Here is a 27,924-nt window from a genome sequence, read left to right as displayed (position 1 = left end):
TTGCGAAAACAAATAGATTATTTGATCTATTAGGTTTAACCTTCAATTCAAATATATGATATTACATATGCAACTTTTTATCATGATTTATTTTTGAAAACAAATAGTAGAAGGGTTTTATTTTACTTTTACTTATAACGACTTGGTAACTTTGCACCAGTAGTCACTATTGAAGTGGCAACAAGCTGTTAAGCTAAATTTGCTCAATGTCTCATGCTAGGTTATGTTGTTACTCTGCGTTCGTCGTGTGTCTGAATTCTTCTCACATTTCAAAAATAGTACAATATAAAAAAGAAGATGTGATATAATTACAAATGAGACAACTCTCCACAAGAGCCAAAACGACACAGAAATTTAAAGATATAGATCACCACACGGCCTTCAACAATGAGCAAAGCCCATACCGCATAGTCAGCTTTTAAAGGCCCCGAAATGGCATATGTAAAACAATTCAAACTACAAAACTAACGGCCTAATTTATGTACAAAAATGAACGAAAAAAATATGTAACACATCGACAAGCGACAACCATTGAATGACAGGCTCCTGACTTGGGACAGGCACATAAATAATGTGGCAGGGTTGAACATGTTAGCAGGATCCCAACCCTCCCCTTTCCTAGGACAATGGTGTAACATTACAACATAAGAATGAATTATAAAAATCAGTTGTAAAAGGCTTAACTTATCAGATGGATACAATCAGAAATACTACACAGAGTGGACGTGGCCGGGTACATGTATATCCCATACAACAACACAAAAAAAAACAATAAGTACAGAATACACATTTAAAAAAAGAAAAGAAAAACAAACACAATATAAATTTCACAAAAATAAATACGCTCTATGATAAGAAAAAATAAAGACACAAATAAATAAATACAAGAAAACAGTATAAGAAAAATAATACTCGATCATTTGACAAAACAATCCCAGACTTACTAACTCAAAGAAAGGAGTTTTTCAATGAAACATTTTGTTTAAAGAAAAAGTAGAAGCACATACAACTCAAAGATATTGTGTGCCTGCATGATATGAGGCCTTTTTTATAATAGGGGGAAATTTCACAATATTTAAATCCAATAATAACATAAACACATTAAACAACAATTGAAATGGTTTTTTTTTTTTAGATTGCAGTATAAAGACAATAATAGTGCATTGACTTGACATATCAACGATATAGGGATTCGGGCCGAAACGGAGAAAAAGCTCGACAGAGCCTCGCATTTCCCCGTTTCTAAGCTTCACCCTTATATCGTTGATATGTCAAGTCAATGCACTATTATTGTCTATATATCTAAAAAAAAAAAAAAAACAGCATGAAACATGCACTTATCACACATACAACCATGTTTTCACGCACCCACACATACACCGCCAATCAAGATTGCTTCCCGGCTTTTTATAAAATAATCCTAAACAATGTACAAGATTTTACGAGTAAAGGTTATGGAATATATGTGCTGAAAGATGGCCACAAATATGTTATTTGTCATAGCTACAATCTTGTCCTGTGTTCCTCGTTTGTGCGACTATCAAACGAGACTTCTTGGTAGGTTCGTGTTGTTCAGTGTCTAATTTCTAATAGTGTTTTAGTGGAATTTTTGTCTTTCATCGTCTTTCTGATTTTCTTTTATCCTTGCGCTGTCAAATTAAAAGATTAATTTGTAGCTCATAATAATTATAATACTAATATATTTCTGGAATGTAACAATTACAAGGACTGCAGTTTCGATAGGGTAACAAATTGCATATAATATATGGCTTTTCATATCGTTTTACCCTAAATAACATTTTTCAACTTCTTCAAATTATTTTCGTAAATAAATTATATGAAAATAATCATGACCGTATATAAAGTAATATGATATTGAATTACCTAATTATATTCAATTTTGCTCCAAAATTTCTTTAAACAGGTGTACATGCACGTTCACTGGTTATTTCTCCAAATGCCTTACTGAACAATACGCTTTACCGTCTAGCTGTTAAAGCTACGGGATATGGAAGAGACGGCGAGGGAGAAGCACGAATTATTTTTCGTACTAATTTAGAACCGTATGGTGGAACCTGCTCTCCATTTCCAAGGACAGGTACGATTAAAGTTTCAAAGATTAAAATTTCAAAATACAACAATCATTTAAGGTTGCACTTCGTAAATACAGCTGTTTCACAAACCACGCCTCTTTTTGTGAGATATTTAATATTCGTAGATAGCTTGTTTTGTTAACGTACTGGTTCCAAGATATGATCTCTATGTATCTTTTCATAGAGATATAACTTGTGAATGTTACCAGTATGAATAAACATAATTAGCGGCCGCCTTGTATTCCAATTTAAACGACAGGTTAAGGTAATGTTACTAAAAATGTTAGTAAAGGTTGAGAGGGTGATAGAGCAGATTGGTAACCCGAGAAAACATTGTCAACTGCGGCGAAGCCAAGGTTGACAATGCTTTTTCGAGAGGTACTAATCTGCTCTATCACCCTCTCGGCTATGCGTTATTTTATTTATTATACTGAATGTCTTATCATTATTGTCTTTTAAAGATGAATTTTATTTTAAAGTATTTTCTATGACGTCACGTACATAACATCGTTACAGGTATTAGAAAAATCAACAGAAGTGAGGCAAGATGTTTTATTATTTTTATTTTCACAGTCAAATAATAAAATCTGAGCCAAAATGTAGAACTTAAGCATTGTCTTTAATAACCATGGTGTAAATTCAATTCATTGTCCTTTAAATTATCGATTTTTGATTGGTCTGGACGAGAGGGTGACATTCAAAAAAATTGTCACCCTCTCAGCCCTGTGATAGAGTAAATTAACACCCCCGTATTAGCCAATCAAATTATGGCATTTTAACGTGAAGTATAATAATATATATCAGCCTTATATTAAGACCTTTGAAAAAATTAGTTGTTCATATCAGCTTTTTAGAATTATTTTTTTTTAATTTCATAGTAAACGTGGTACAGTTTTAGCCGTAATAGGAGTTCCTATAGGAAATTGCATTGTCTATATTAACAGAAATGCAAGTTATAATGGTAGTAATGAAGTTTTATAATTTTTAAACTGTAAACAAACTTTATCCTTTAAGAAAGTACACCTTATAGAAATGGTTTACTGGCTAAGTAAATACAATGTAGAACCAAAGCAAGCTTCATGCGATTACGTTGAAGATACAGGAATCCCGTTAATTATAACGATGATAAATTGTCCTGAACTGTTCCAGCAACACAAAACAGAAATAATACATAACAATAAAGATATGTAGTATGATTGTCAATCAGGCAACTTTTTACCAATGACAACAGTACAGGAATAAACGACTTTGGTTTACGATTCGTCCTTCATTATACTGATTGTCAAATCAGCCAGGTTTTCGGCAACACACGAAGTGGTGTCTGTGTTTTACTTTATTGACATGCATAAAATGAAAGATAATATATTTGAAGGGTTTGCTTTGACGACTCTTTTTGCCATCAAGTGCATAGGGTGGTTGGATGAAGGACTAGAAGAGGAAAGAGACCATGATCGAGATTCCAGGAATAATAATCCACTGATGTACGAATATTGGATGATACAGCCATACACGGACAGTTATGGAGACAAGCAGTATTTCAAGACTTCCTTACTGAAAGCAGGTTTGTATTTTCCTCTTTATTGGCTTATATTTCTCACACTTGTGAATTTGGTCTACAGTTTTTTGTACATTGGAAATGTTTACAAAGATATTAAATTTTCGAACACATAAAATGAAAAAAGATAGGAATACAATACGTTGCGCAATACCAAATGTCTTGTTATTGTAAACTCTCGTTTTCTTCAACAAGAGTTGTATAAAAGTAATGTACTTTTGTTTTTTATTGTGTTTCTCAATCTCATCATTATTTCCTTATCATTTTATTATTTAATGTTGATACTATTTGTGCAAATTCAAAATTCATCTTGACTTGTATTAATCAATTTGAGAAACACATAAATCAAATTGTCCTGTCTTAGATAAAACAAAGGTTTTGATTGAAAAAAAAATGATAAATACTTTTACACCCAAGGCGAAATGACAGCAACAGAACTGAGACTTCCAGCAGGCAGCCCAGAATACAATTACTTTACAGAGCTTTCTGTCAGAGTTTGTGACAGATTTGGTGATTGCATGGAATACAAGATGAATGTAACTGTATGTATATCTTATCAAAAATTCCCTTTATAGATATAAGAAATTTCAGCATTTTTATTAAGTCTTAATGCAAAATCCAGAGCTACCATTTTCTATATCAAGATTCCCTGGATGGAAGGTTGCTGCGTTACCGTACAAGGGAGTTATTAACCAAGAGTTGGTAAATTTGAAGTCGTATCTACGAAGAAAAAAATTGAAGACGCCTCCATGAGTTGGTAAACAGTTATGGCATATCGTCGCTTGGCTTCAAAAATGTTGTAAATTACAAATTTTTCAATAAACAAATATCTCACAAACAGGCTTTGAAAACTTTGGCAAAATACATGCTTCCAAAATGTCGTATGTGAACTTGAACATTTTTGTAAATAGTAGTGAAATAAAAACTTTGACATTTCTGGATTAACCAAGAACTTAAAACTATTTTCACAGAAATAAAGAAATGTACAATTATTTTTCCCAAAGCCATTCTACAACGATTTTCAAGTTTTCATAAAACATTTTGGAAGCAAACTTTACAAACAACTTACATTGGCAATTTTGTAATATGTCTTATTTCCCACATTTTGATTGGTCTAACTGTATGCTATTTTGTTATACCAAAGATGTCCTCCTGCCGAGACCATTGGTGTCAAAAAGTATTTTTAGCCAAAAAGGTCATATACAACATTTTAGAAGCCCAGCGATGATATGTGTTTCACAGATGACGATGATTGTATTCCAAATATCTTAAACACAATTCCGTTCTCTATTCTTTGAATGTGAAACACGGATTTAGATTTATTACTTACTAAATCAGTCTTTTATGGTAAGGAGAAGTTTATAGCATGTTACTATATATATGTGTCATTATAGTCACTGTTCATTTACAGGACATCGTGTTCACAGTGGAACGTCACATTAAAAACCATGTTAGCCTCTTTTTGTCCTTTTATGAGATGCTCCAGTGTGTTTATATAAAAAAAAAAGAAGATATCGTATGATTGCCTATAAGACAGCTCTTCACAAGAGATCAAATGACACAGAAATTAACAACTATAGTTTATTGTTCAATCTTCAACAATGAGCTAATCCTTTACCGCTTAGTATACCTATGAAACGCCACGTCATAATAAATGTAAAACAATTCAAATGAATAAATTAACGATTAAATCGATGCGCAAAAATAATGAACGAAAAACAGATATGTAACACACAGAGCAACGAAAGACAACCTCTGAATAACAGGCTCCTGACTTGGGAATAAACTCATCATAGATACCAGGATCAAAATTTCATTTTTACGTCTAAAAAAAAAAGACTCATCAGTGACGCTCGAATAAAAAAAAAATGTTTAAAAGGCCAAATAGAGTACAAAGTTGAAGAGCATTGAAGACCAAAAATTCCTAAAAGTTTTGCCAAATACAGCTAAGGTAATCTATTCCTGAGGTAGAAAAGCCATAGTTTTTCATAAATTCAAAGTTTTTTATAATTATGAACATATCAATGATAACTCAATTCAACACAGAAGTGCTGACTACTGGGCTGGTGATACCCTCGGGGAAATAAATCTCCAACAGCAGTGGCATCGACCCAGTGGTTGCAAATAAACTCATCATAGATACCAGGATCGAAATTTCATATTTACATCAGACAGGCACATACAGAATGTGGTGCTTAAGGTGGCACGGTAGTATTTCCTGGCCCATAAGGGATAATGATAGCCTTTTTAGAATTTTCACCACTTTCTAACACTGCAAAAAATTCTACATTCACAGTTAACTGAAGTACTTTCATTTTACTATTCAGAAATGAATTTGAATATGTATCATGACCGTTTACTTTTTTTGATATTTTTAAAAACCTAAGGCCACTAGTACTTTTAGGTCTTTTATGGTGCAGTGAATAAAAAATTTAAAAAAATTCTCAAAAATTCATTTTCATCTGTATGTAAAATTATTTCATATTTTTCTACACCTGATTCCTCCCTCAGTTTGGGAAAGTATGTTCAGTTGATACTGTATTTTTTGTCCAATCACACTGTTTAGATACATTAACCTAAGTAGGGTACACAAAAGAGCAACCTAAATTCTGGAATGCAAATACTACCGTGCCACCTTAACATCTTAACGGGTGCCAAACCTTCCTCCTAACCTTGGACAGTGTAGTGACAGTACAACATGGTCCGGCTTTTACTTAACAAGGCATTAGCCAGAGAATCACAGTGTTATTATATTAGAAAACCCATGCTCACTGACCGTAATAAGTACGTTTTTAGATTAAAAAATTTTCAAGCATCTGGATGATACTAATTTCAAATAAAGCATCTGGTTAAAATCAGGAATGGTTGAATTGAAATGTGGTTCGTTCTTCCATAAAAGAATAGATTCGTATCTTCTTTGATTATTCTTTTAATAAACGAAATTTAACTGCTTCTTTTATTTGTGTTTTTGTGGTTAATGGTAACTGGTCATCCTTTTTCAGATTCGTTTAGAAAATATTATTCTATTTATATATTTAAGATTAAACCAGACAGAGACTTGGAACCAATGAACACTGGTGACACTGAGAAAATCACACGATTACTTGACACGTCAAATCGTACTTTTAGCATAACTGATGCTGGTGGAAACAACATGGGGCTTATGCGTGTAGTATCCTCTACTGTTAGTTCGTATGCTTCCCTGAATATGGTAAACTGATAAAACTTATATTCATAATAGTTTTAAAGACGGTCAACTGGTTATTACATTCTGACTGATATAATTCTGACCAATGGCGCGTTATTAATCAAGAACTTTTACAAACTAGACAATTATGCAAACAACTGATATATCGTAATGAAAGCATCTTTCTGTTTATTTTGTATTAATTATCAAGAAACATTCCGCTATAACGCCTTTGTAATTTAAATATGAAGTGCAATGCAAACTGATTCACCATGATAGCAGAAAAATTAAAGATTTCTTGTTTTCGGGAATATTTGTATAAATATAGAGTAAAACAGACACTTTGAAGAAGATTTTTACGTTGTGTGTGTGCTTTGTATTTCATTTTTGTTTGTTGATTTTTTTAGACTGCTATGTTTGGGTTTGGGTTTTTATATGTTTTTTTGTTGTTTTTTTTGTTGTTATTTTTTTTTAGGGGGAGGGGGGTATGAATTTCAAACGCATATTTCATTAAAATGAAGCTTAATGACCTTTTCGAGTGGTTGTCTTGTTAAAAAATATATTTCTTTCATATTTTGCTTCTCATCAGACATTGGAGTCCGCCTCTGAAATATCTAGTCCAGACGAAATTTTAGAATATGGAAACGAAAACATTTCTGATGTACAGAACGTTTTAACAGAGGTATGTATTACATAATCTTTGAAATAAGGCATTTTTTTTATACTGTATACCTTCCAAAAAAAGTATTTTTCTATTATTCTATTTGGCGGCATCTTGTTCATAGTTATGGTTGGTAATCTAACTCTTTATTTTATTGAGTTTGTGCTTATACATTGTGTCATAGATCAAATTTATTCAGTGTATGCTCACTTGTGTTAATTTGTCTTTTGATTGAGGTAAGTCATTTCAACTGATATTATATATTGTGTCTTTGTTTATTGGGATGTTACACTATTGTTTCAGATAAGGGTGAAGGTTGGTACCTTTAAAAAGTTTAAATTTGTGAACTTGTTTGCACCTGTCCTAAGTCGGGAATATAATGTTCATTAGTTGTAGTTTGTTGGTGTGGTTCATAAGTTCATAAGTGTTTCTCGTTTCTTATTTATATTAGATCGTGGGTTTTCCCATTTGAATGATTTTACACAGAGCCTTTTTGGGGCCATTTTATAGCTTGTTGTTCGATGTGAGCCAAGGCTCCGTGTTGAAGGTCGTACTTTGACCGATAATGGTTAACTTTTAGATGAAATTTTATTTTAACGCCTTCTTGTTGGTGTAATTATAGTGCAAATTAATAGCTTGTGTGTGTGATATTTCTTCATGCACACACAACATGACTAGTTAAACAAAAAGAAACATTATTAAAATGTTAATTAATAAATTTATGAAATTATTTATAATTCTATATTTATAGATAAAGACTGTGTCATTAATGTGGGCCATAGTAGATTCAGTTTGGCATTCAGATTTCTCAAAGTGGAGAATATATAATAACATATTAAGTTTGCCAAACATTTTCTGAATGTGATGTGACATGAATAAGAATAAGAAATTAAACGAACAGCAATCGTTTCTAAAACTGTGTCGAGATAAAATTGTGAATAAAAACGGAAAATGTGTCGGAGACAACAACTTCCCCCAATAGCACAAAACAATCCAAGGCCACCAATGGGTTTCACTTCCTTGGGCAAATTTACTTCTTTGAATGCAAGTGCCGATTATTTGTTGAAAAATATGTTCCCTAAACGTAACAAATATAATGTCAATCAAAAAATAAAGCATCTTGAAAATAAAGCATCTGTTTCAAAGAAAATTTTTAACCAGAGTTGTTTATTTACAATTACGATTTTTAATTCCTTAAAACAAGATACTGAAATAAACTTTGTCTTTTTTTCTATGAAACAAAGCAGGAACATTTCTATCAATTTGACTTTTAGTTTGAAATAATGAATACTTGTGTTAAAAGGGTAGAGAAGTCGAATGTTTCATTACTATTGCAAAAGGAAAGACACTTAGTTTTGATGTTAACAGATCTCTGGAATTATTCTTTAGTATTCTTATCAAATTCACACCGCTAAATTTTTATGCACAGTGTCATGTAGGTTAAGAATGTCAGGGTCAATGGTAATTTTACTTTTATTACTTCAGATTAAGACGATTTCTAGACGTCCTTTCATAAATGACTTTTTGTTAACAATTCCTATACAAACAACTTCAAAAAGCTATACAACTCTATATTCATTTCAGAGATTTACATTTTTTTATTTTGTAGACAACTGATAATTTTGTCCAGGAAATCTTCAATCGAATTCCTGATGGGGTATCCAATGTTGAACTCCTTCCGGCTGATATCATTTTAGTTGGGAAAAGTTTGGACAAATGTATTCAGAAGACAAGTCTAGTGACAGCAGAAGCCTCGGTAAGAGCTTTTCTGTTGTATTTATCATATTTTTGGATAACAAAATTATAAAGCATGTGCAATTTTTTTTCTTTTTCCTTTAAGCCCCCCCCCCCCTCCCCCCAACCCCCCACCCCCCCACCCCGCCCCCTTTTCATTTAAAGGTACGGAACAGTAATATAGTACTTAAATTGCTTGTGATAACATTAATTTTATTAATTAATATGAATCAGAAGAGGATCGAGAAAAACGTCAACGAGACATGAACCAAACAACACCAAAACAAAAATACATCGATATGTTAACAGACGGTGTTTCTACACTGTCTCAAGCTGTTAATCGCCAAGAATTTAGAAAAAAAAATGTAAATTAACTTATAACAGAGCTTATTAAAAAGATATATCATCAGCATTAAATAGCTCAAAATAAAATTCTGACAATAGGTAACCACTAAAGAGGTTCCTGACTTTGGACGGACATAAGTCGATTGTGCAAAGTTCAACTAGTTTTTGACGTGGGAATCCAAGATAAATGGGTGCTACTAATCCGGTTGCGACATCGTAAACGATTTTATAAAGCTGTTTATTAAAAAAAGACGGAGTGGATAATGCAAATGTTTTGAAAACCGATGTCTTATTGTCTAAAGTTTATGTTTACCAAATGTCTCTTTTCCTTGACATTTACATACATTTTTGATAAACATTAAGATCGCAACATAGAGACTCGAAATCATTATTGTTTTATTTAGTAAGAATGAAGTTCAGTGAATTATTCTAAATTAAAAAACAATCCGAATTTTATACAGAAAATATATTGTTAATGGATTTAATCTGCAATACGAAGAATAAAATAAGTCTTTGTGAGAAAACCAAACAATTTGATTTCTTGATTAATGAGGGCCCTCATGGGGTTTTTGATTATGTGATTACTTGGCCGTTTTTTTAATGATTATTTGATTATTAAGCCAAATATTTCATGATTATTTGATTACCTAGGACTGTATTTTTAGTTTATGATTATTTGATTACTAAAGATAAGCAAATATTTAATGATTATGTGATTATATTGGCAAAAAAATGGTGATTATGTGATTACTAGGACCCCCCCCCCCCCATGAGGGGCCTCATTAATTACACCTCATGTAAGAATCCTGGATTTTGATTGGTTGATAGCTAGTGTATTTTTAACCAATTTACTGTTTTCAAATGAATGTCGTTCATTTTTAACGCCGCCGGGGTATTTGCCAAAAAGGATTTGCCTTTTTTACCCTCTCTGCCGTGGTATTTGCCAAAAAATACTCTATCCGACTGGACGCTTGTAACGTCACGATCATCAATGCGTTTTTAAACATTAACATTCGGTGTAATTAAACAGATATAGCATGTTCTTGAGGGGTATTTGCGAAAAATACCAGTCTTGAGAATGAATTTCCCTCGCCTTACGGCTCGTGAAATTTAACATTCTCTCGACTTGTATTTTTCGCAAATACCCCTCCTAACATGATATATCTGTTTAAAAGAACATTTTACGTTTCAAAACTTCAAGATAAAATTGAGAATGGAAATGGGGAATGTGTCAAAGAGACAACAACCCGCCCAAATAAAAAAACAACAGCAGAGGGTCACCAACAGGTCTTCAATGTAGCGAGAAATTCCCGCACCCGGAGGCGTCCTTCAGCTGGCCCCTAAACAAATATATACTAGTCCAGTGATAATGAACGCCATACTAATTTCCAAATTGTACACAAGAAACTAAAATTAAAATAATACAAGACTAACAAAGGCCAGAGGCTCCTGACTTGGGACAGGCGCAAAAATGCGGCGGGGTTAAACATGTTTGTGAGATCTCAACCCTCCCCCTATACCTCTAACCAATGTAGTAAAGTAAACGTATAACAATACGCACATTAAAATTCAGTTCAAGAGAAATCCGAGTCTGATGTCAGAAGATGTAACCAAAGAAAATAAACAAAATGACAATAATACATAAAGAACAACAGACTACTAGCAGTTAACTGACATGCCAGCTCCAGACTTCAACTAAATTGACTGAAAGATTATGATTTCATCATATGAACATCAGGCACAATCCTTCCCGTTAGGGGTTTAGTATCATACCATCATAACATATATGAGAAGAACATAACCCGTGTCATGCCAACAACTGTTTTTAGAATAAATGTGTTTAGTTCCGATGCAAAGACCTTATCAGTGACTCAATATTAACGCCAAAATATGCAATCTTTAATGACTTGACAACAGTATCGTAATTATATCCCTTCTTAATAAGTCTATTCAAAGGTTTTGTAAGTTTCTGAGGTGAATACTGACACCTTTGTGCTTTATAAAGAATATTACCATAAAAAATTGGATGTGAAATACCTGAACGTATTAGAAGTCTGCATGTTGAGCTATATTTACGAATGATGTCTTTATACCGATGATAAAATTTAGTAAATGTTTTGACTAGTTTTAATTAAGTAAGAATTAGCTTCATCTAAGAAAACTGCATTATTATATAATCTGCTACTGCAAATGTAACATAAAAAGTACTGGTTTTATCTTTTTAATGACCGAATCTTATTGTGTTTATGTAGTCGTTCCATCGTTCCGAAAATTGGGATATGAGCTTTCGTTTCATACTGAATCATCTATTTACAATGTAAACAATCAACTGAAAGTGTTTATTTACTTATCTTAGATCTGTATCTTATTTGCACATTTTTTTATCATTAAAAAAATGCATACTTCAAACAAATGTTCCAGGAGAACGTTTTCTCGGCAAGTAGAGAGCTTTTGAGGAATGTGAGAAAACATACTAGAAAGAAGCCTTTTCCCATGATGGAACTGGATGGCATATTGGAAGCTAACGCAGGTAAGACAAACTAACGACGCAGATACCTAGAGGACTTTTAATCTTAGTAAGATAGAAAAATTCTAAAAACATTTAAAACGAAAGTTGTTACTTCAGTTTTAGATAGGATAAAACCTGTATACGGTCTACCATTCGGTATTATATACTTGCATTTCTAGTGTTACCATCTATATTTTCAGTCACTTTCAGTACTTGGTTTTAAATTTACTGTTAACCATGGCGAGAGAAGGGAGGGTAGTACAATCGAATCTTTAAATAATTTTATGAAAAAAATATTTGCATTTTTATCTTTTACAGAAGTTATTGGCGTTATGTCGAAAAATCTTGATCTGTACCAATCAGCAGGCAGTGAAGACATTAATAATACGCTTACAAAAGAAATGGTGGAGCAGGAACTGCAGAGATACTATGATTATCATCCAGAAAAATATGATGAGTTTATTAAGAAGTATAAGACGTTTGATAACATTGTTGAGAAACTATATATCAAACGTACGAAAATAAGGAGACGCAAGAACAGATTAGCTAGAATAGTAAGTTGTCAGTTATTCATTTGGCTTAAACAAACATGGGTTTCTTTTATGAAAGTTTCTTTCCGGAGGTGGTCAACTGTTAATGAGAAGGCAGTTGTTTGGGTAGTATAAACAAAGGAGATGTGGTATGATCGGTGCATTACGTTTGCGCGCATTACCATTACATTTGCGCGCAGCTTTTGATTACAATTGCGCGCATTTTTTGACAGGTAAAATACAGGCAATAATACTTATTTTTTTTATAATTTGTTCAATTATTAACAAGTATAAGTACTCATTCCGTGAGTCTTCGGTATGATTGACAATGAGGCAACAAACCACCAAAGTTCAAATGAAGAGGATATAAAAGAGGGACGAAAGATACCAGAGGGACAGTCAAACTCATAAATCGACAATAAACTGACAACGCCATGGCTAAAAATGAATATAAGCAATTTAATACCTTTTGTTCCTCTCTTGATAAGCTTTCGATAGAAGTATAATATATATCTGTAATTAAGGGCTGAAGGGTCCTGCCAGTCCATTCCAATATTCAAAATATCCATTTCATTATTCAAAATTGGCTATTTCTCAATGTTCAGGCGTATTTCGATATTTAAGTCCTTCTTTACTCCTCTAATATGCGTTGCGGGACATATTGACTATGTACCTTTTGTTCCTCTCTTGATAAGCTTTCGATTGAGGTATAATATATATCTGTAATTAGGGGCATAGCAGTCCATTCCATTATTCAAAATATCCATTTCATTATCCAAAGTTGGCTATTTCCTCATTTTTACGCATATTGTGGCATTTAGGTCCTCCGTAAATCCTCTTATGGTCATTGCGAATCAGGATATAGCTATAGTGTCACAGTCAATTTTTTTATATTTATTTCACTATTCACCGTTTCAATTTGAATAATGAAACATAAACCATTTCATTATTCATTTTTAAATATTGAATAGTGAACTATTTCATTATTCATTATTGAATAATGAATAATGAACTATGAATAATGGACGTACTTCAGCGCGGTCAATTTAATGCAACAAGCAATTTAATGCAACCGTATGGCCGTCAACACTGAGAAAAAATGTGAACCGATTCAATTGAGAAAACTAGGCTGCGTTGAAATTACATTTTTATGCCCCACCTACGATAGTAGAGGGGCATTATGTTTTCTGGTCTGTGCGTCCGTTCGTCCGTCTGTCTGTTCGTTCGTCCGTCCGTTCGTTCGTCCGTCTGTCCCGCTTCAGGTTAAAGTTTTTGGTCAAGGTAGTTTTTGATGAAGTTGAAGTCCAATCAACTTGAAACTTAGTATACATGTGCCCTATGATATGATCTTTCTAATTTTAATGCCAAATTAAAGAATTTATTCCAATTTCATGGTCCACTTAACATAGAAAACGATAGTGCGAGTGGGGCATCCGTGTACTGTGGACACATTCTTGTTTCAACAATTATTTTCTTCCTCTAATTATTTCAAATATTATGTCCGCCTTTTATTTCTTATGCAGTAATATAGTGAATTTTAAAGTAATATTTCCGTTTCTTATAATAAAAAAAATACAACAAAGATTAAGATATTACCGAAGTTTTATTAGCTTTTGTCTCAAATGTAGATATATATTGAGGGCGCAGATATACTTTACTTTGCTATTGGATTGTAAATTTAATTCGCAGGCCAAGAGGATTTATAAGAACATTTTCAATGCATTGGATGAAGCTTTCAACATCACGTCATCAACGGTAGCATTTGCAGAGCCTGAAAAAGTCATCAGAAAAGAAAATCTTAATGTCAGTCTGGAAAAGAACCACCTTGAGCACTTCAAGAATAAAACAGTAATTAAAAGAGATGGATTCTTATTTGATTTCAATAATGAAACACTAGAAAATGTCACAGCTACTGATATTCAATTGAAGGTATGAAACCCACTTATTCAACACGATCTATTCCTTCAAATGAAATTGCAAAATATCGAGCATTTCTCTCAGTGCAATTTACCTTTACTGTTTTGTTTCTTTTTTGTTGGGGGGATGTTACACCTTATTGCGGCCAAGCTTTGCGAAAGGTCGTTCGACATAATCAGTCAAACAAACTTTATTAGATTAACTCTCTAAGAAACGATCGTTTTCATTGGTCAATTCAAACCTTCGACCTCACACCTGCGAAAATACAACACACGTACTATAACGTTGAATGGACTGATTAATATTCACGTAGCTGGTCAAGGTCGTTTAAAGCTTCCATCGTCGTATTCGCATACATGATTCCAATCACAATTCTAGCTTTTATAAATGTGCATGTGAAATTCATTAGTTTTATACTTTTCTGCTATTGGTAGTAAAGTTTAAACTTTACAATCTTAACATTTTTTCACATCTAAATATTCAATTTAAATGTCTCCTCTAGATCAAGGGACGACATCAAAAATTCAATGTAGGATAAAAAAAACTCAATTCACATATTTTTTTCATTGACTCCCCCCAAGTTGCTTATCCTGCCTTTTCTTTTACTCAATGGACTCGATGAATTAACGTTGTTCTTGAAAAATGAAACCGTATTTTACTACAAACACTTTTCATATTCTTTGCCAAGTTTTAGGTATTCGACATAGGATAGTGATTTTTTTTCTGATTCCGTTTACTTGAGGGAAAAATAAATCACGAAATTGTAAGTAAATTCATAACATGTAACCAACCATGCTTTGTTAAGAAAAAATGGAGATGGCCAATCATGGCACAGGGGATGATTAGATGTAGTTTATAAACTCCAACGATATACTTCATGAGGTTTTGCTATTCTCGGTTGAAAAACGAACGTAAATTATATATTGTAAATATTGGACCGTTGGTTTTCTCGTTTGAATGGTTTAACTCTAGTAATTTTTGGACCTTTTATAGCTTGTTGTTCAGTGTGAGCCAAGGCTGCGTGTTGAAGGCCGTACATTGACCTATAATGGTTTACTTTTATAAATTGTTATTTGGATGGAGAGTTGTCTCATTGGCACTCACACCACATCTTCCTATATCTATGTAAAAAGAAACAAACAGTTTTTTAAAAAAAGTGTTTATTCATTAAATCATTTAAATGTATTGATAAAAAGGTGAGCTTCTTCTTGTACATGCATTTAGTCATCCTTAATTTCTTGATATTTTGTTTATCAGTTTATCATACACGTTTCGTTTTGTATTTCATTTTAAATACGAATACATACTACATATACTTTAGCTGATAGTTCAACAATGTTATGCAGCTCTATTCTTACAGTATAATTACATTAGATGTATGTTTCATTATAATATTTTATTCTGATTGGCTAACTGCACATCACGTGTTATTCCGTAAGCAGTTGCATTGCTCAATACAACTTTTCATTCATGATAACACGTGCTCCAACAATAAAGTGCACAGGTGAATTAAATGATAAAATATATAAAATTCGTGTTTTCATTATCATAGCTAAAAAATGTAATTATAAGTATTGAATGCTTCTTTTTGTAACTTTATAGGGTTGTAAAAGCGTTGACCGTGCGTACATTTTTAGAATGAAGCGCTTCCGCGCTTCATACAAAATGTACTTCGGTCAACGCTTTTACACCCCAATAAATTTACAAAAAGAAGCATTCAATTCTTAAATAAAATTAAAATGTTCATCCATTTAAAATCGAAAACAGTACATTTATATTTAAAAAAGAAGATGTGGTATGGTTGCCAATGATACAACTCTCCACAAGAGACCAAAATGACACAGAAATTAACAACTATAGGTCATCGTACGGCTTTCAATAATGAGCAAAGCCCATACCGCATAGTCAGCGATAAAAGGCCCCGAAATGACAATGTAAAACAATTTAAACGAGAATTGTTCCTTATAAACTACGACATTTCTCACAAGTATCAATTTATTATTTAGTTCAACACATGCAAAAGAAATTATGTTCGCCGATGTAACATTTCAATTTATTACAACAACATGCCTTCACTTAATTCATTCAGGTGCACAAATGATACGATTAAAGTTATTTTGTTTCTATCTTTGGGGGACAATTTCCTCTGTTATGTTACGCTTATAGCTACAGTGTGTATGTTTTATAGCATGAAAATAATAAAAGAGGAATATCAGTGCAACCCATCATTAATTATTGTAATGGATCAGTATTATGAGATACTTATTATAAGTGACTACGACATTGTTAGGAGTATAACCTATCGTCAGTATGAAAGAAATTAAGAGTGGTTCATATATTCATCCGTATAAAAGCGGCACATGTATTTTATTTTATCCTTATATTTCTCATCATGCCGGGTACAAGATAATTGAGTTGCTGCATGCATAAAGAACTTAGAATATTACTTAATACAAAATATCAGTATAATATTTCGACCCCACTATTTGAAGTTAACAAAACATTTATTTAATTCTATTGACCAAAGATTTGTAAACTATACAAATCATTGTTTTTACGTTCGTAGTAACATAGTGAATTCCATTGTCGGTCACCTGCATTGCTGTTGGATTTGAATCTTTCGGCCAATGAAATGAGACGTTACAAGTTGTTTGTTTATGATACGCCAGAATGTTAGCAATGAGCTATCAAACGCTAAACTTCACTGCATTGGGTTTTTTTTTTATAGATAAATCAATCTTTTTGGCCTCACATCATGTAAATTTTCAATGATTAAACATATTTTTTATGAATAAATATATATGAATCGGATACCAGGATGTGCGTTCTTTTCATTGCGAAACTCACAAGGTCGCATAAGGTGCATGAATTGAAATCTCGCAATAATTTTTGAATATACAATATTCATGTTACTAGTCAAAACCATGAGTCAATATCAAATGATTCATTAAACTATATGAATGAACATTACTTTTGGTATGTACCTTGAAGCATAGTACATTTGCTGTTCACCTTCTTACTGAAATGCACGGTGACATGTATTTCATAATTAACAAAAAAGACACATCTTTCTTACTGAAATGCTTGGTAACATGTATTTCATAATTAAGGTGGTACCTAACACTACAGGGAGATAACTCTGTAAAGTCAGCCAGACGTTTTATTACGTTGTGTTGTAAAAGGAATATTAAGCTTCTTAATGATCAGAATTGGTGTTTGTCAAATTGCTATATAACCAGTGTAATTTTTCTGACAAAACGGTTGGTTCAAACTTTTAATTTTTTTTATATTTTTGTTAAAGTGTCAAAATAAATACTTTGACAAAATTTTATGAAAATTAAACGAGCCAAATTAATTTTAGTGAAAGTGTTGGGTACCACCTTAAAAAAAGAAACACACAAACTAAACTTCAATAAGCTGCATTTCGTCTCTACTCCTCATTCGTTGCCATTCATATTTTCAGGTTGCTGTATTTAAAAAATCTCCTTTCTTACATGCAAATGGTGCGACGGGAGTAAACGGTCAAATAATGAAGATTGAAGTTTTAGATGAGGAAGAACAACCAATAGATTTCCCGCTCTCAATAACGATTAGTAATGAAGGAATATCTTACTACAAGGAATATGAACCACTAATTGTTGAAGGTGGATCATCATACATGATGTACTTCCGCTGTCAAATGGCTGATCCGAATGATGTATTCATCACCTATATAAAACCTGGGGGTGTCAGTTTTGACAATATAGAAGTTGATGAACTATTTACCTTGTATGCTCGTTCCGAAATCATCCCTTCCGAAATTGAATTTGATTTTGTATCCGTGGTTAAAGCTACTGATTGGGAGTCTAATGGCTTCAAAGTATTTATACCTAGTGGTCAACTACAGAGTGGAGATGTATACATAGCATTGAAACCAATTACAGGTAACTATTGTATACACACCTTTGCAGTCTTTTATGCATTAATTTTCAAAGTACAATTGTTAGTATGATTTAGCTCTCTCTTTCTTTATTTAGAAGCAATGTTTTGGTATAAACTTAATTACACATATTAAACGGAGAGGTACCATTATAATTCCATTTTTTTTTTAAATATAATACAATTAATATTGAATAGAAAGATTATGTTTTTCAGAGGATGAACAGTCTGTAAATGCGACATTATTGTCAAGAAAACGACGTAGTATAGACAATGTCACCGATACTCCACCCGACCATACCACAGCTAATATTAGTGTTGTTATAGTAACCACCGGATGTAGAGTTTATGATGAACAAACAGAATCATGGGATCCAAGTGGATGTTCCGTATGAATCATTTTTTCATAGTTACATAAACATCACCTTACTCTCATACACCAAATTGTTCTTCTTTCAGCAATTCGTCCAAAAAAGTCTGTTGTTCAAACAATCAAACATACAAACTTACTGAACGATAAATCGTCTATATTCTATTACTACTAATTTACAAAAGTCGAGGTAAAAACAAATTATTGAACCATATAACTTTTTCGAAAATGAAAATACCATTCTTTTAAATTTCGTGCATAAAATGCCATTTCTGGATGTCACTTCATCAGGAACGCTCTGACCTTAAATAGAGGCAACAGTAGTATACCGCTGTTCGAAATTCATAAATCGATTGAGAGAAAACATATCACGGCTAAGTGACCATAAGGGACCTAAAAGTATATTTCAATGATTATGCTAAGTTCTACTGTGCTTGAAGGATTTAGTACCTTTGTTTCTTTATAATTACTAAAAGTTCCATACTCGTTTTTTTTAAATTTCTTTATTATCTTTTTTCTAGATTATATTTTAATAAAACAAGTGTGGCCACAGATAGGTGTGGATACGAATTGTTAAATTTGTATATTAAAGTATATTTGACTGTGTTTTCATTACGGAATTTTGGTCATCAATGTTCTTCAATTTCGTACTTTATATGGCCTCTTAAACTTTTTTGGATACGAGTGTCACTGATGACTCTTATGTAGATGAAATGCTCGTCTGGCGTAAATACAAAATTTAATTCTGGTATCTATGATGAGTTTATTTACATATTGGATGTACCCCTTCCAGATGTTGTTTGAGCTAGTTTTCAATATATACGTCTTGTTTCAGGTATTGCCCTTTTCATCTTTAAATGAAACAGTTTGCCGGTGTTCACCTGGTGCTGGTACGCTGTTTGCCTCAACCTTTGCAATTCCAAATATGATAGATTTTCATTCAGTATGGTCTAAATTTGATATAACGAATGCTGCGGTATATGGTACTCTGATCGCCGTCATTGTGATGTATTTTATTATCTTCTGCATCCTTCGGAGACTTGATAACCGTGATACTGGTCAGGTAAGATATAGGGAAGAACAGGGAATTTAAAATATTATTTAAACAGGAAAATTGAAATATTATTTGAGAAGTTTAAACTATAAATATGTTTTGTTTCTTGCTTTTGTGGACTAAATGTGAATTGATTTGCATATACGAGTATTCAACATTTGTTCTCTTTGTCTTAGGCTTGAATCCGAAAACAAATAGAGTGTCAAACAATCATAAGTATAGCAAAAGTGATTAAGTGTGTGTTGATGCTCTTTTCAGCATTGAAAGCTGATTCACTATTATTTTAAACACAAATTATGAGAGAATTTATGTATTTTAAAACAATCTTCAAAAAGGGAATTAAGACAACATTATCTGCACAAAATTCGTTTACTCTAGAGAACAATTGTTATTATATTGCTAATTGTATTTTCCTTTTAATTACTGTCGCGTTTGAAACTAATGCCGCAAATTTTCAAGTCTATTGAATATTTCAAACGTTCTCATTTTTTTTTCTATTGCTATCACTTGATTTATTCTTACATGATATGAAACCTGTTTAATTTTAGTGTTTACCTACATTTTTATTGGACAACGACTTCTTTGATACCCACTTCTACATGATATCTGTACAAACAGGGCTGCGAGCAGGGTCAGCTACCTCATCAAATGTCAGTTTTATACTAGGTGGTACAGATGCTGATTCTGGTGTTCGATCTCTTAGTGACGGTATTACAAAGGTGATATAATCATCATTATAAACGATGAAAACGGAGTTATTGGACGTTACCGCTTTCTGTGCTATGTTACTGTTTTTAAATTCAAATAATCTCAAAATTCATAGTCTCAAATTTTTTTGGCGACATATATTAGTATTCAAATATATATATATAAAAAAAAACGTTGATCTTCCATGTTTATTTATCAAACTTTAAGAATAGCATTTCTGATGGAATTTGATTCTCAAAAAGTTGAACTATCAGTTTTCCTGTAATTAAAAGTCTTATCTGTCTAACAAAACCAAACCAAAAAAAAGTACAGATTTATATTTTTCAGTACAATCACTTTTTAGTACAATGTTACTTTATTTTTCGTACAGAAACATATAACAAACAGCACAAACAACTTCATTCTTGCGACTCCCGAACCTTTGGGAGATCTCGTATATCTGCGTATATGGCATGATAATAGTGGTGAGGGGAAACTTCAGTCCTGGTACTTACACAGAGTAGTCATTACAGATCTGCATACAAATGAGAAGTAAGAACTGCATGCAGTTTATCAATTTTTGTTTATCTTTTTGTTTTACAACTGTAAGAGCTAATGCATTTACTATGTTGACTTATTTTCAAAAGATTGGATTTTGAAATCTAGTAAAGATAATAATTCAGGTCAATAAAAACAAACGGTACAAAACGCACTACACCAGACGCGCATAGCGACAAATAATGTCATTTTGAAAAGCTGATATGACCAAACGTATTGCTTCATCCGGACAGGGACTCCAAGCTATGCATGTGAGATATACATTTCTTATTTAAAATGATTAACTGTGGATTCATTAATTTTCGTGGGTACCAATTTTCGTGGTTATTTAATTTCGTGGTTTTACTGAAGTCTGTATACAAACCTTTAGGAAATTCTTCATTCGTTGAACATTGAATTTAGTGGTTTATCTGTACCCACGAAATCTACGAATATTGGTATCCAACGAATAATAATGAAGCCACAGTATTAACTTTTATAACGTCAAAGTTCAATAAAACTAGTAAATCCGTATTTTCATATAAAAAAGAAGATGTGGTATGATTGCCAATGAGACAACTATCCACAAAAGACCAAAATGACACAGACATTAACAACTATAGGTCACCGTACGGCCTTCAACAATGAACAAAGCCCATACCGCATAGTCAGCTATAAAAGGCCCCGAGAAGACAATGTAAAACAATTCAAACGAGAAAACCAACGGCCTTATTTATGTCAAAAAATGAACAAAAAACAAATATGTAACACATAAACAAACGACAACCACTGAATATACAGGCTCCTGACTTTGGACAGGCACATACATAAATAATGTGTTAGCCTGATCCCAACCCTCCCCCTAACCTGGGACAGTGGCATAACAGTACAACATAAGAACGAACTATAAAAATCAGTTGAAAAGGCTTAACTCATCAGATGGACAAAAATATAAGGGGACGTGGCCGGGTACTTATACATCCCGACATGCCAGTATTAAAGTTTTGAACTGATGGGCTGGGGATACCCTAAATGACAAACATTCCATATCAAATACGCAATTCGACAAATAACATCTTTAACTTCATGCTCGAAACTAAAACTCGAATCTGAAAATCCAAAACTTATTCAATCTTTGAAAACTGATATTTCAGAAAAGGGGCAATTGTATTGCCAAACCCGAACAAGGAATCCGAGCTTGAGTGAAATACTTTCAAGACTTATTTAAACTTATTAAAAGTTTTATTGCAGCAAATTTTAATAAAACAATATACTTAGTTTATCTGAATTTTTGTTTTGATTGTAATGATCACATGATCCTCCATTTTGTACTACATTTTCAATGATGCCTCTGTATAGACGTCAAATCATTACATTCCAATGCATCTTAGATTTTATAGAAAAAAATTGTATGCTTAAAATCAAATGAAAGTACGTGTATCTTACATTGATTTCTCTTTAAACCAATCTACCAATTTGGATTTCAGATATATATTTCAGTGTGATCGATGGTTTGCAACTGATATTGAAGATGGAATGATTGAACGCATCATTCCTGTTTTAAATGACATCAATTCGGGATTTGAGTCTGCTTTTTCTCATACAACAAGAATTAATGTAACGGAAAACCATCTTTGGTTATCGTTGATACTGAGGCCTCCATACAGTGCGTTTAGTCGTGTTCAGCGGCTGTCTTGTCTGTTGGCATTGCTGTTACTCGCTATGATATCAAATGCTATGTTCTTTCAAACGGAAGCAGAGACGGTAGTGGTGGCCGATACTGTACGTCTTGGAAGTCTGTCGTTTTCTTTTAAGACTTTATATATATCTATAATAGGTGCTGTAATTACTGTACCACCTATATTCTTGTTCACATATCTATTCCGAAATACGCGCCGACATCAGCGACAAGTACAGAAAGAACCAACTATTCAACCAATTACTCCAAAGCTGGCGGCCATCAATCAGGAGGAAAATCAGTCTCATATATCGTATGTCGATAAACTGAAAACGATGCAAAAGTTACGTCGACGTTCCGGTAAGGGGAGAAGAGGCAGTATTGTCTGTCGAGAGCAGGCTAAATTTCCAACGTGGATGAGAAATGTTGCATGGTTGTTAATATTTATTGTATGTGCTGCATCTTCATTCTTCTTGATTTTGTACAGTATGGAATGGGGTAAATCGAAGTCTGAAGAATGGTTGACAACTTTTATTTTATCGTTTGTAGAATCGATCTTAATCGTCGACCCAGTTAAGGTTTGTTTATTAATCTATATATATTTCCTTGTCCTAGATGTCTCAGACTTGACACAACATAAATTGAATAATCTTACATTATCTCAAAATATGAAATTTGACCTATGTTAAGAAACCAGGAGAAATAGGAGCCTCGTCCATTATTTCTGTCTTGTGTCGTATTGTCAAATTTGAATGTACATGGACATCTGAGACGTTAAACTGAAATGCTTTTAATTAAAAAAAAATAACACCCAGTGTAAAGATAGATAATTTTTTTAATGTGCAAACGATGCAAATTAAAATTCCTTGCAATGCAATTTTATACGGGCATTGACTGTATTTAATAAATGTTAAAATGTTTCCTGTCTCAATTAATGTATATCTACATTTATTATGCTAAATCTTGTTATAATTGGCAAACCATTTACAGATATGTCGTGGCTGCAATGTTTTCGTCATTCGTTATATTTAAGGTGTTTTTGTTGGCTTTTCTATTGGCACTTATACTGAGGAATCAGAAAGATGACCAGGAACTTCATGTCGACCTTGAATCGGTTAGACAGTACTCGCACGACAATGCTGGACTAAGAACAGAAACACTGAAAGGTTAGTCTTGCTAGTTTTTTATGATCTAAATTCATTTGAATGTTAAATTTTACAGGTTACCACAACCACAAAACAAAGGTGGAACGACCAAAACAATGATTCAGCTCCAAAATATCATTAAGTAAAATTAGACATTTTGATATATCATGTAGGTGAACCATTTATAATGAGTACATTGACGATTTAGCCCAGTCCGAGGTAAATATCTATAATGGGTATCAGCAGAACGAAAAAAAACTGAGTTCCCTTTGTTCTATTTTAGCCATGTCGGCAATGTTGATTGGTGAACAAAAGTCATTTTTTCTCGACCCCTTAAAAGGTGCCAAATGAACGGAGCTTTGTAAAATGATCATGGTATCTCTTGATGCTGTTCAATCATAATGATTGCATCCACATCAATTAACATAAGTATTATCAGAGAAGTCTATTACTAGTAAAGGAATTCCGGTATCATCCCCAACTAAACTATGGAATCGACTGGCAGATATGTTATAGGTAAAAGTTTTCATTGTCACCTAGAATAAATGTTGTTATTTCCAAAACTAATTTTTCATACTCAACTTAATAATTCAGTTCATTTCAAATTAAAAGGATTATCTTGATTTCGTTTACTAGATACAAACTATCGACTTGTAGGTTCAAAGGAAATAGACGTATAAACATGACGCTTTTTAAATATATTAGGGACATCTTTATTTTTTTTCTTTAAAACAGTTTAATCCATAATATGCCACTTCTATTCTTTCGACCGAAATAGTTACTTCTAACAGCCATTCAAAATTACATTTTTTTTATTTTAGATTTCAAAATGGCAATTTTATCTAACTCCGTCTCTGAGCAAAGAATGGAAGAAAGAAAGCAGCAACTGAAAAAAGAAAAAACCGCCAAAGACGCTTTTTTGAAATTTGTTATCCATATAATATTTGCCGCTATATTGTTCAGTATAAGTTATGTAAACAGAGACCAAAGAGCATTTAATGTGAAGACACACATCTCCAATCAACTGTATACTTCCGACAAAGTAAAATGTGGGTTTTCAAAGGCAAGTTGGTTTTAATGTTCTCATCTCAGCATTTCTGAATAGTAACATCACGGAGGAGCCTTTTACGTTTATCAAACTTATAGCATAGTTTATCGCCTTGTTAAACATAGATTCATACGGACACATTTGGAAACACAAACGTAGTTTGTTTATATGAACAACAAAAGAAAGTAGGAAATGACATGGTAGAAACCATTAATCATAAAAGAAAAACAAACATTGACAAATAAAAAAAAACATAAAGGATACACACTAATTAAAAAAAAAACCACAGCAAGCTAACTATTGAGCAAATTCAATCCTAATGAACTGAAACTTAAACTTGAACTCGGATGCACATGTACTGCGTCATAAGTGTCACCTTTCTCGTTCCAAATAGGAACCAAATAGGATTCCACCGGATGCCAAGATAGATGAATATGTCTATTAGGATAAGAGTTTGTGTATATTAGGATGAGAGTTTGTCTATTAGGACAAAGGTTGTCTATAAGGACAAAAGTTGACTAAAAGACACATTTGTGTCTATCAAGGCATTCAGCTTCACTTGCTGAATGATTTGTAAATTTCCTGACACACTTGAAAAATCTATTACAATCTATAAAGGTATTTGATAATTGAGTCCAAATTCATCAGCAAATATTATTGTGAATACCTTGTTTTGTTCAAACTCATGTTAAGAAAATTTTTCTTTTATTAAATCAAGCAAGCGTTTTCTTGAGAAACTAAATGTACAATTATTTCAACCTAGGTAACATCAGCCAGACAGTTTTTGTCATGGACTAGAAAAGTTTTTGTTCCAGTGCTCTTTCCAACAGCAAATTATAATGGACAATCCATCAGTATTCGAGATAAATTTCTAATGGATGACTTAACAAATGCTAAAATTGGTCTTGTTAGAATGCGTCAAGCGAGAGTAAAGAAGGGTATGTAAAAAAAAACGCCTACTTTAGCGTATTTTCATTCAAAAGAATAGTTTTCTCTGAAAAATTATTTACTTCTACAATACCATTGTAAGCCTATCATAACTATTCTATAGACAGAAGTAAATAATAAAGTCATTTTACCACTTTACTTTGTTAAACATTTCATTCAGTTAGCATAATATTATAGTCAGACAACATTGTCTGAAATCAAACTTTTTTGAAAGGAATGAAAAACGTACGAAAAGAGATCAAAGTTCACTAAATAATTTATTTCACATCAAGATATCTTTCAGAAATTTTAATAGAATAAAAGAAAAAAAAGAAAAGCCTTCGGTTTTATAGAAAGATCAAATACAAATGCTTGTTTATATGAAGTGTTTTATGTAAAACTATCGAAACACCAAAAACTGTGGACAATATAGTGAGAGAAAATTATACATATCTTTACATATACTAGTTAATGTATAGATATATGGCATTGTTAGTTTATTAGTCCCAGTATATATGGTTTAAATCGAAAAGCTCGTCGTAATTTAAAATTAGTTCATTTTCCTAATTTTCAGAAAAGTGTGACGTTCCTGTCGACATAGTAACCGGACATTTCTGCGGTGCTAAATTCGATACCAGCAAAGAAGACAAATCTGAATACTGTGTTGGTTGTTCAAAATCACTGACAGCAGATGCCTGGACGTACACAGAAGCTAAGGATATCTGGGGCATTCCAATTGTTGGTCATTACAATACCTACAGTGGGGGTGGTTACATTCAGAACCTTCACAACACAAAAGCTACTACTTTGGCCATTGTTGATGAGTTAGTTGAACATTTTTGGATCGATAGACTGACAAGAGCAGTTTTTGTAGAGTTTACACTTTACAATGCTAACGTAAACCTTTTGTGCTATTCCATATTTTTGGCAGAGTTTTTAGAAACAGGACATGGGACAAACTGGGTAGATACACAATGTTTCCGACCGTCATTTCTGACTGACGCAACTGGTCTTTTTTCTGTTTTATTTTATTTTCTGTTCATTGTAATACTACTTTATCGAACAAAACTTCTTATAACTAATATGAAAAACCAAAAATGTTCATTTTGGAAAGGGTTCTGGAATGTTATAGATGCATTTATTTGTATTTTCGGATACTCTGGAATAGTGGTATGGGTTGGAAAGTTCGTTTACACGAAGAAGGCGCTGAATCAATATTATAATAATAAAGATGTATTTATCAACTTTCAACATATTGTTATCTGGGATTATGTCTTCAGTATAATACTGGGATTTCTCGTTTTCATTTCAACATTAAGAGTAATGAGTGCGCTTGAATACAACAAACGAATGACTGCCCTTGCAGATACTTTACGTCATGGTGGACGTGCAATCTTTCAGTTTTCTGTCTTAGTTTTTATTGGTCTTGGGGCATTTGCTGTTTTGGGGTATTTGCTATTTGGTCCTGCTGTTTATGAATACAGAAATATTTTTGTAACTTTTGGAAGTTTAACAAATACTCTTATTGGACGGAATAGTCTCGACTCCATGATAAGGGCGGCTCCAAATTTTGCAGAAGTCTATTTCTTTGTTTATGCCTTCTTTGTTATCTTCACTTTGTTGACGATATTTGCTGCAGTTCTGAATGACAGTATATCGCATGTCCGACAGGTACAGCTACAGCAACCAGAACCAATAGGAATACTGAATGTGATGAAGAACAGTATCAAAGATATGTTTGGTTTAGTTGGAATCCACATTAAACGCACAGACAGCAAGAATGAAAGAAAAGAAGGTATGAATATGTCATTAACAATTTATAAAATTAAAAGTAAGAAATGATATTGTTTGAATCATTTTGAGACTAATCTAGACAGATTTTTCTAACTAATAACACATCTTGTTTTCTAATTTAACTTTCTTTTATAAAACCGACCAACAATGATTCTTTTTTACATATTGCATTGTTTTATTATATTCTATTGCTTATAAAAGAGAGCCGGAGGGAACCTAATGATAGTGAACTCAT

General features: G+C 32.7%; 1 protein-coding gene across 1 annotated transcript in view; it reads left to right on the top strand.

Annotated features, from left to right (window-relative positions):
* LOC143045616 (uncharacterized) overlaps window positions 1-27,924 on the top strand; it is a 36,692-nt gene that overhangs the window by 6,793 nt on the left and 1,975 nt on the right. The window contains exons 4-22 of the mRNA XM_076218235.1: window positions 1,925-2,098; window positions 3,466-3,654; window positions 4,066-4,190; window positions 6,689-6,859; window positions 7,425-7,517; window positions 9,106-9,252; window positions 11,997-12,105; window positions 12,403-12,638; window positions 14,304-14,543; window positions 17,995-18,454; window positions 18,666-18,838; window positions 19,655-19,882; window positions 20,422-20,592; window positions 20,952-21,112; window positions 22,585-23,353; window positions 23,809-23,941; window positions 24,742-24,983; window positions 25,732-25,906; window positions 26,470-27,690. Of these exons, the coding sequence (XP_076074350.1) occupies window positions 1,925-2,098; window positions 3,466-3,654; window positions 4,066-4,190; window positions 6,689-6,859; window positions 7,425-7,517; window positions 9,106-9,252; window positions 11,997-12,105; window positions 12,403-12,638; window positions 14,304-14,543; window positions 17,995-18,454; window positions 18,666-18,838; window positions 19,655-19,882; window positions 20,422-20,592; window positions 20,952-21,112; window positions 22,585-23,353; window positions 23,809-23,941; window positions 24,742-24,983; window positions 25,732-25,906; window positions 26,470-27,690 (5,217 nt within the window). The remainder of the gene's footprint in view (window positions 1-1,924; window positions 2,099-3,465; window positions 3,655-4,065; window positions 4,191-6,688; window positions 6,860-7,424; window positions 7,518-9,105; window positions 9,253-11,996; window positions 12,106-12,402; window positions 12,639-14,303; window positions 14,544-17,994; window positions 18,455-18,665; window positions 18,839-19,654; window positions 19,883-20,421; window positions 20,593-20,951; window positions 21,113-22,584; window positions 23,354-23,808; window positions 23,942-24,741; window positions 24,984-25,731; window positions 25,907-26,469; window positions 27,691-27,924) is intronic.

The sequence above is a fragment of the Mytilus galloprovincialis genome, chromosome 9 (assembly GCF_965363235.1).
Source record: "Mytilus galloprovincialis chromosome 9, xbMytGall1.hap1.1, whole genome shotgun sequence".
Taxonomy (NCBI): domain Eukaryota; kingdom Metazoa; phylum Mollusca; class Bivalvia; order Mytilida; family Mytilidae; genus Mytilus; species Mytilus galloprovincialis.
The sequence above is the reverse complement of the archived record's forward strand: the minus strand, read 5'-3'. Positions and strand labels throughout refer to the sequence as shown.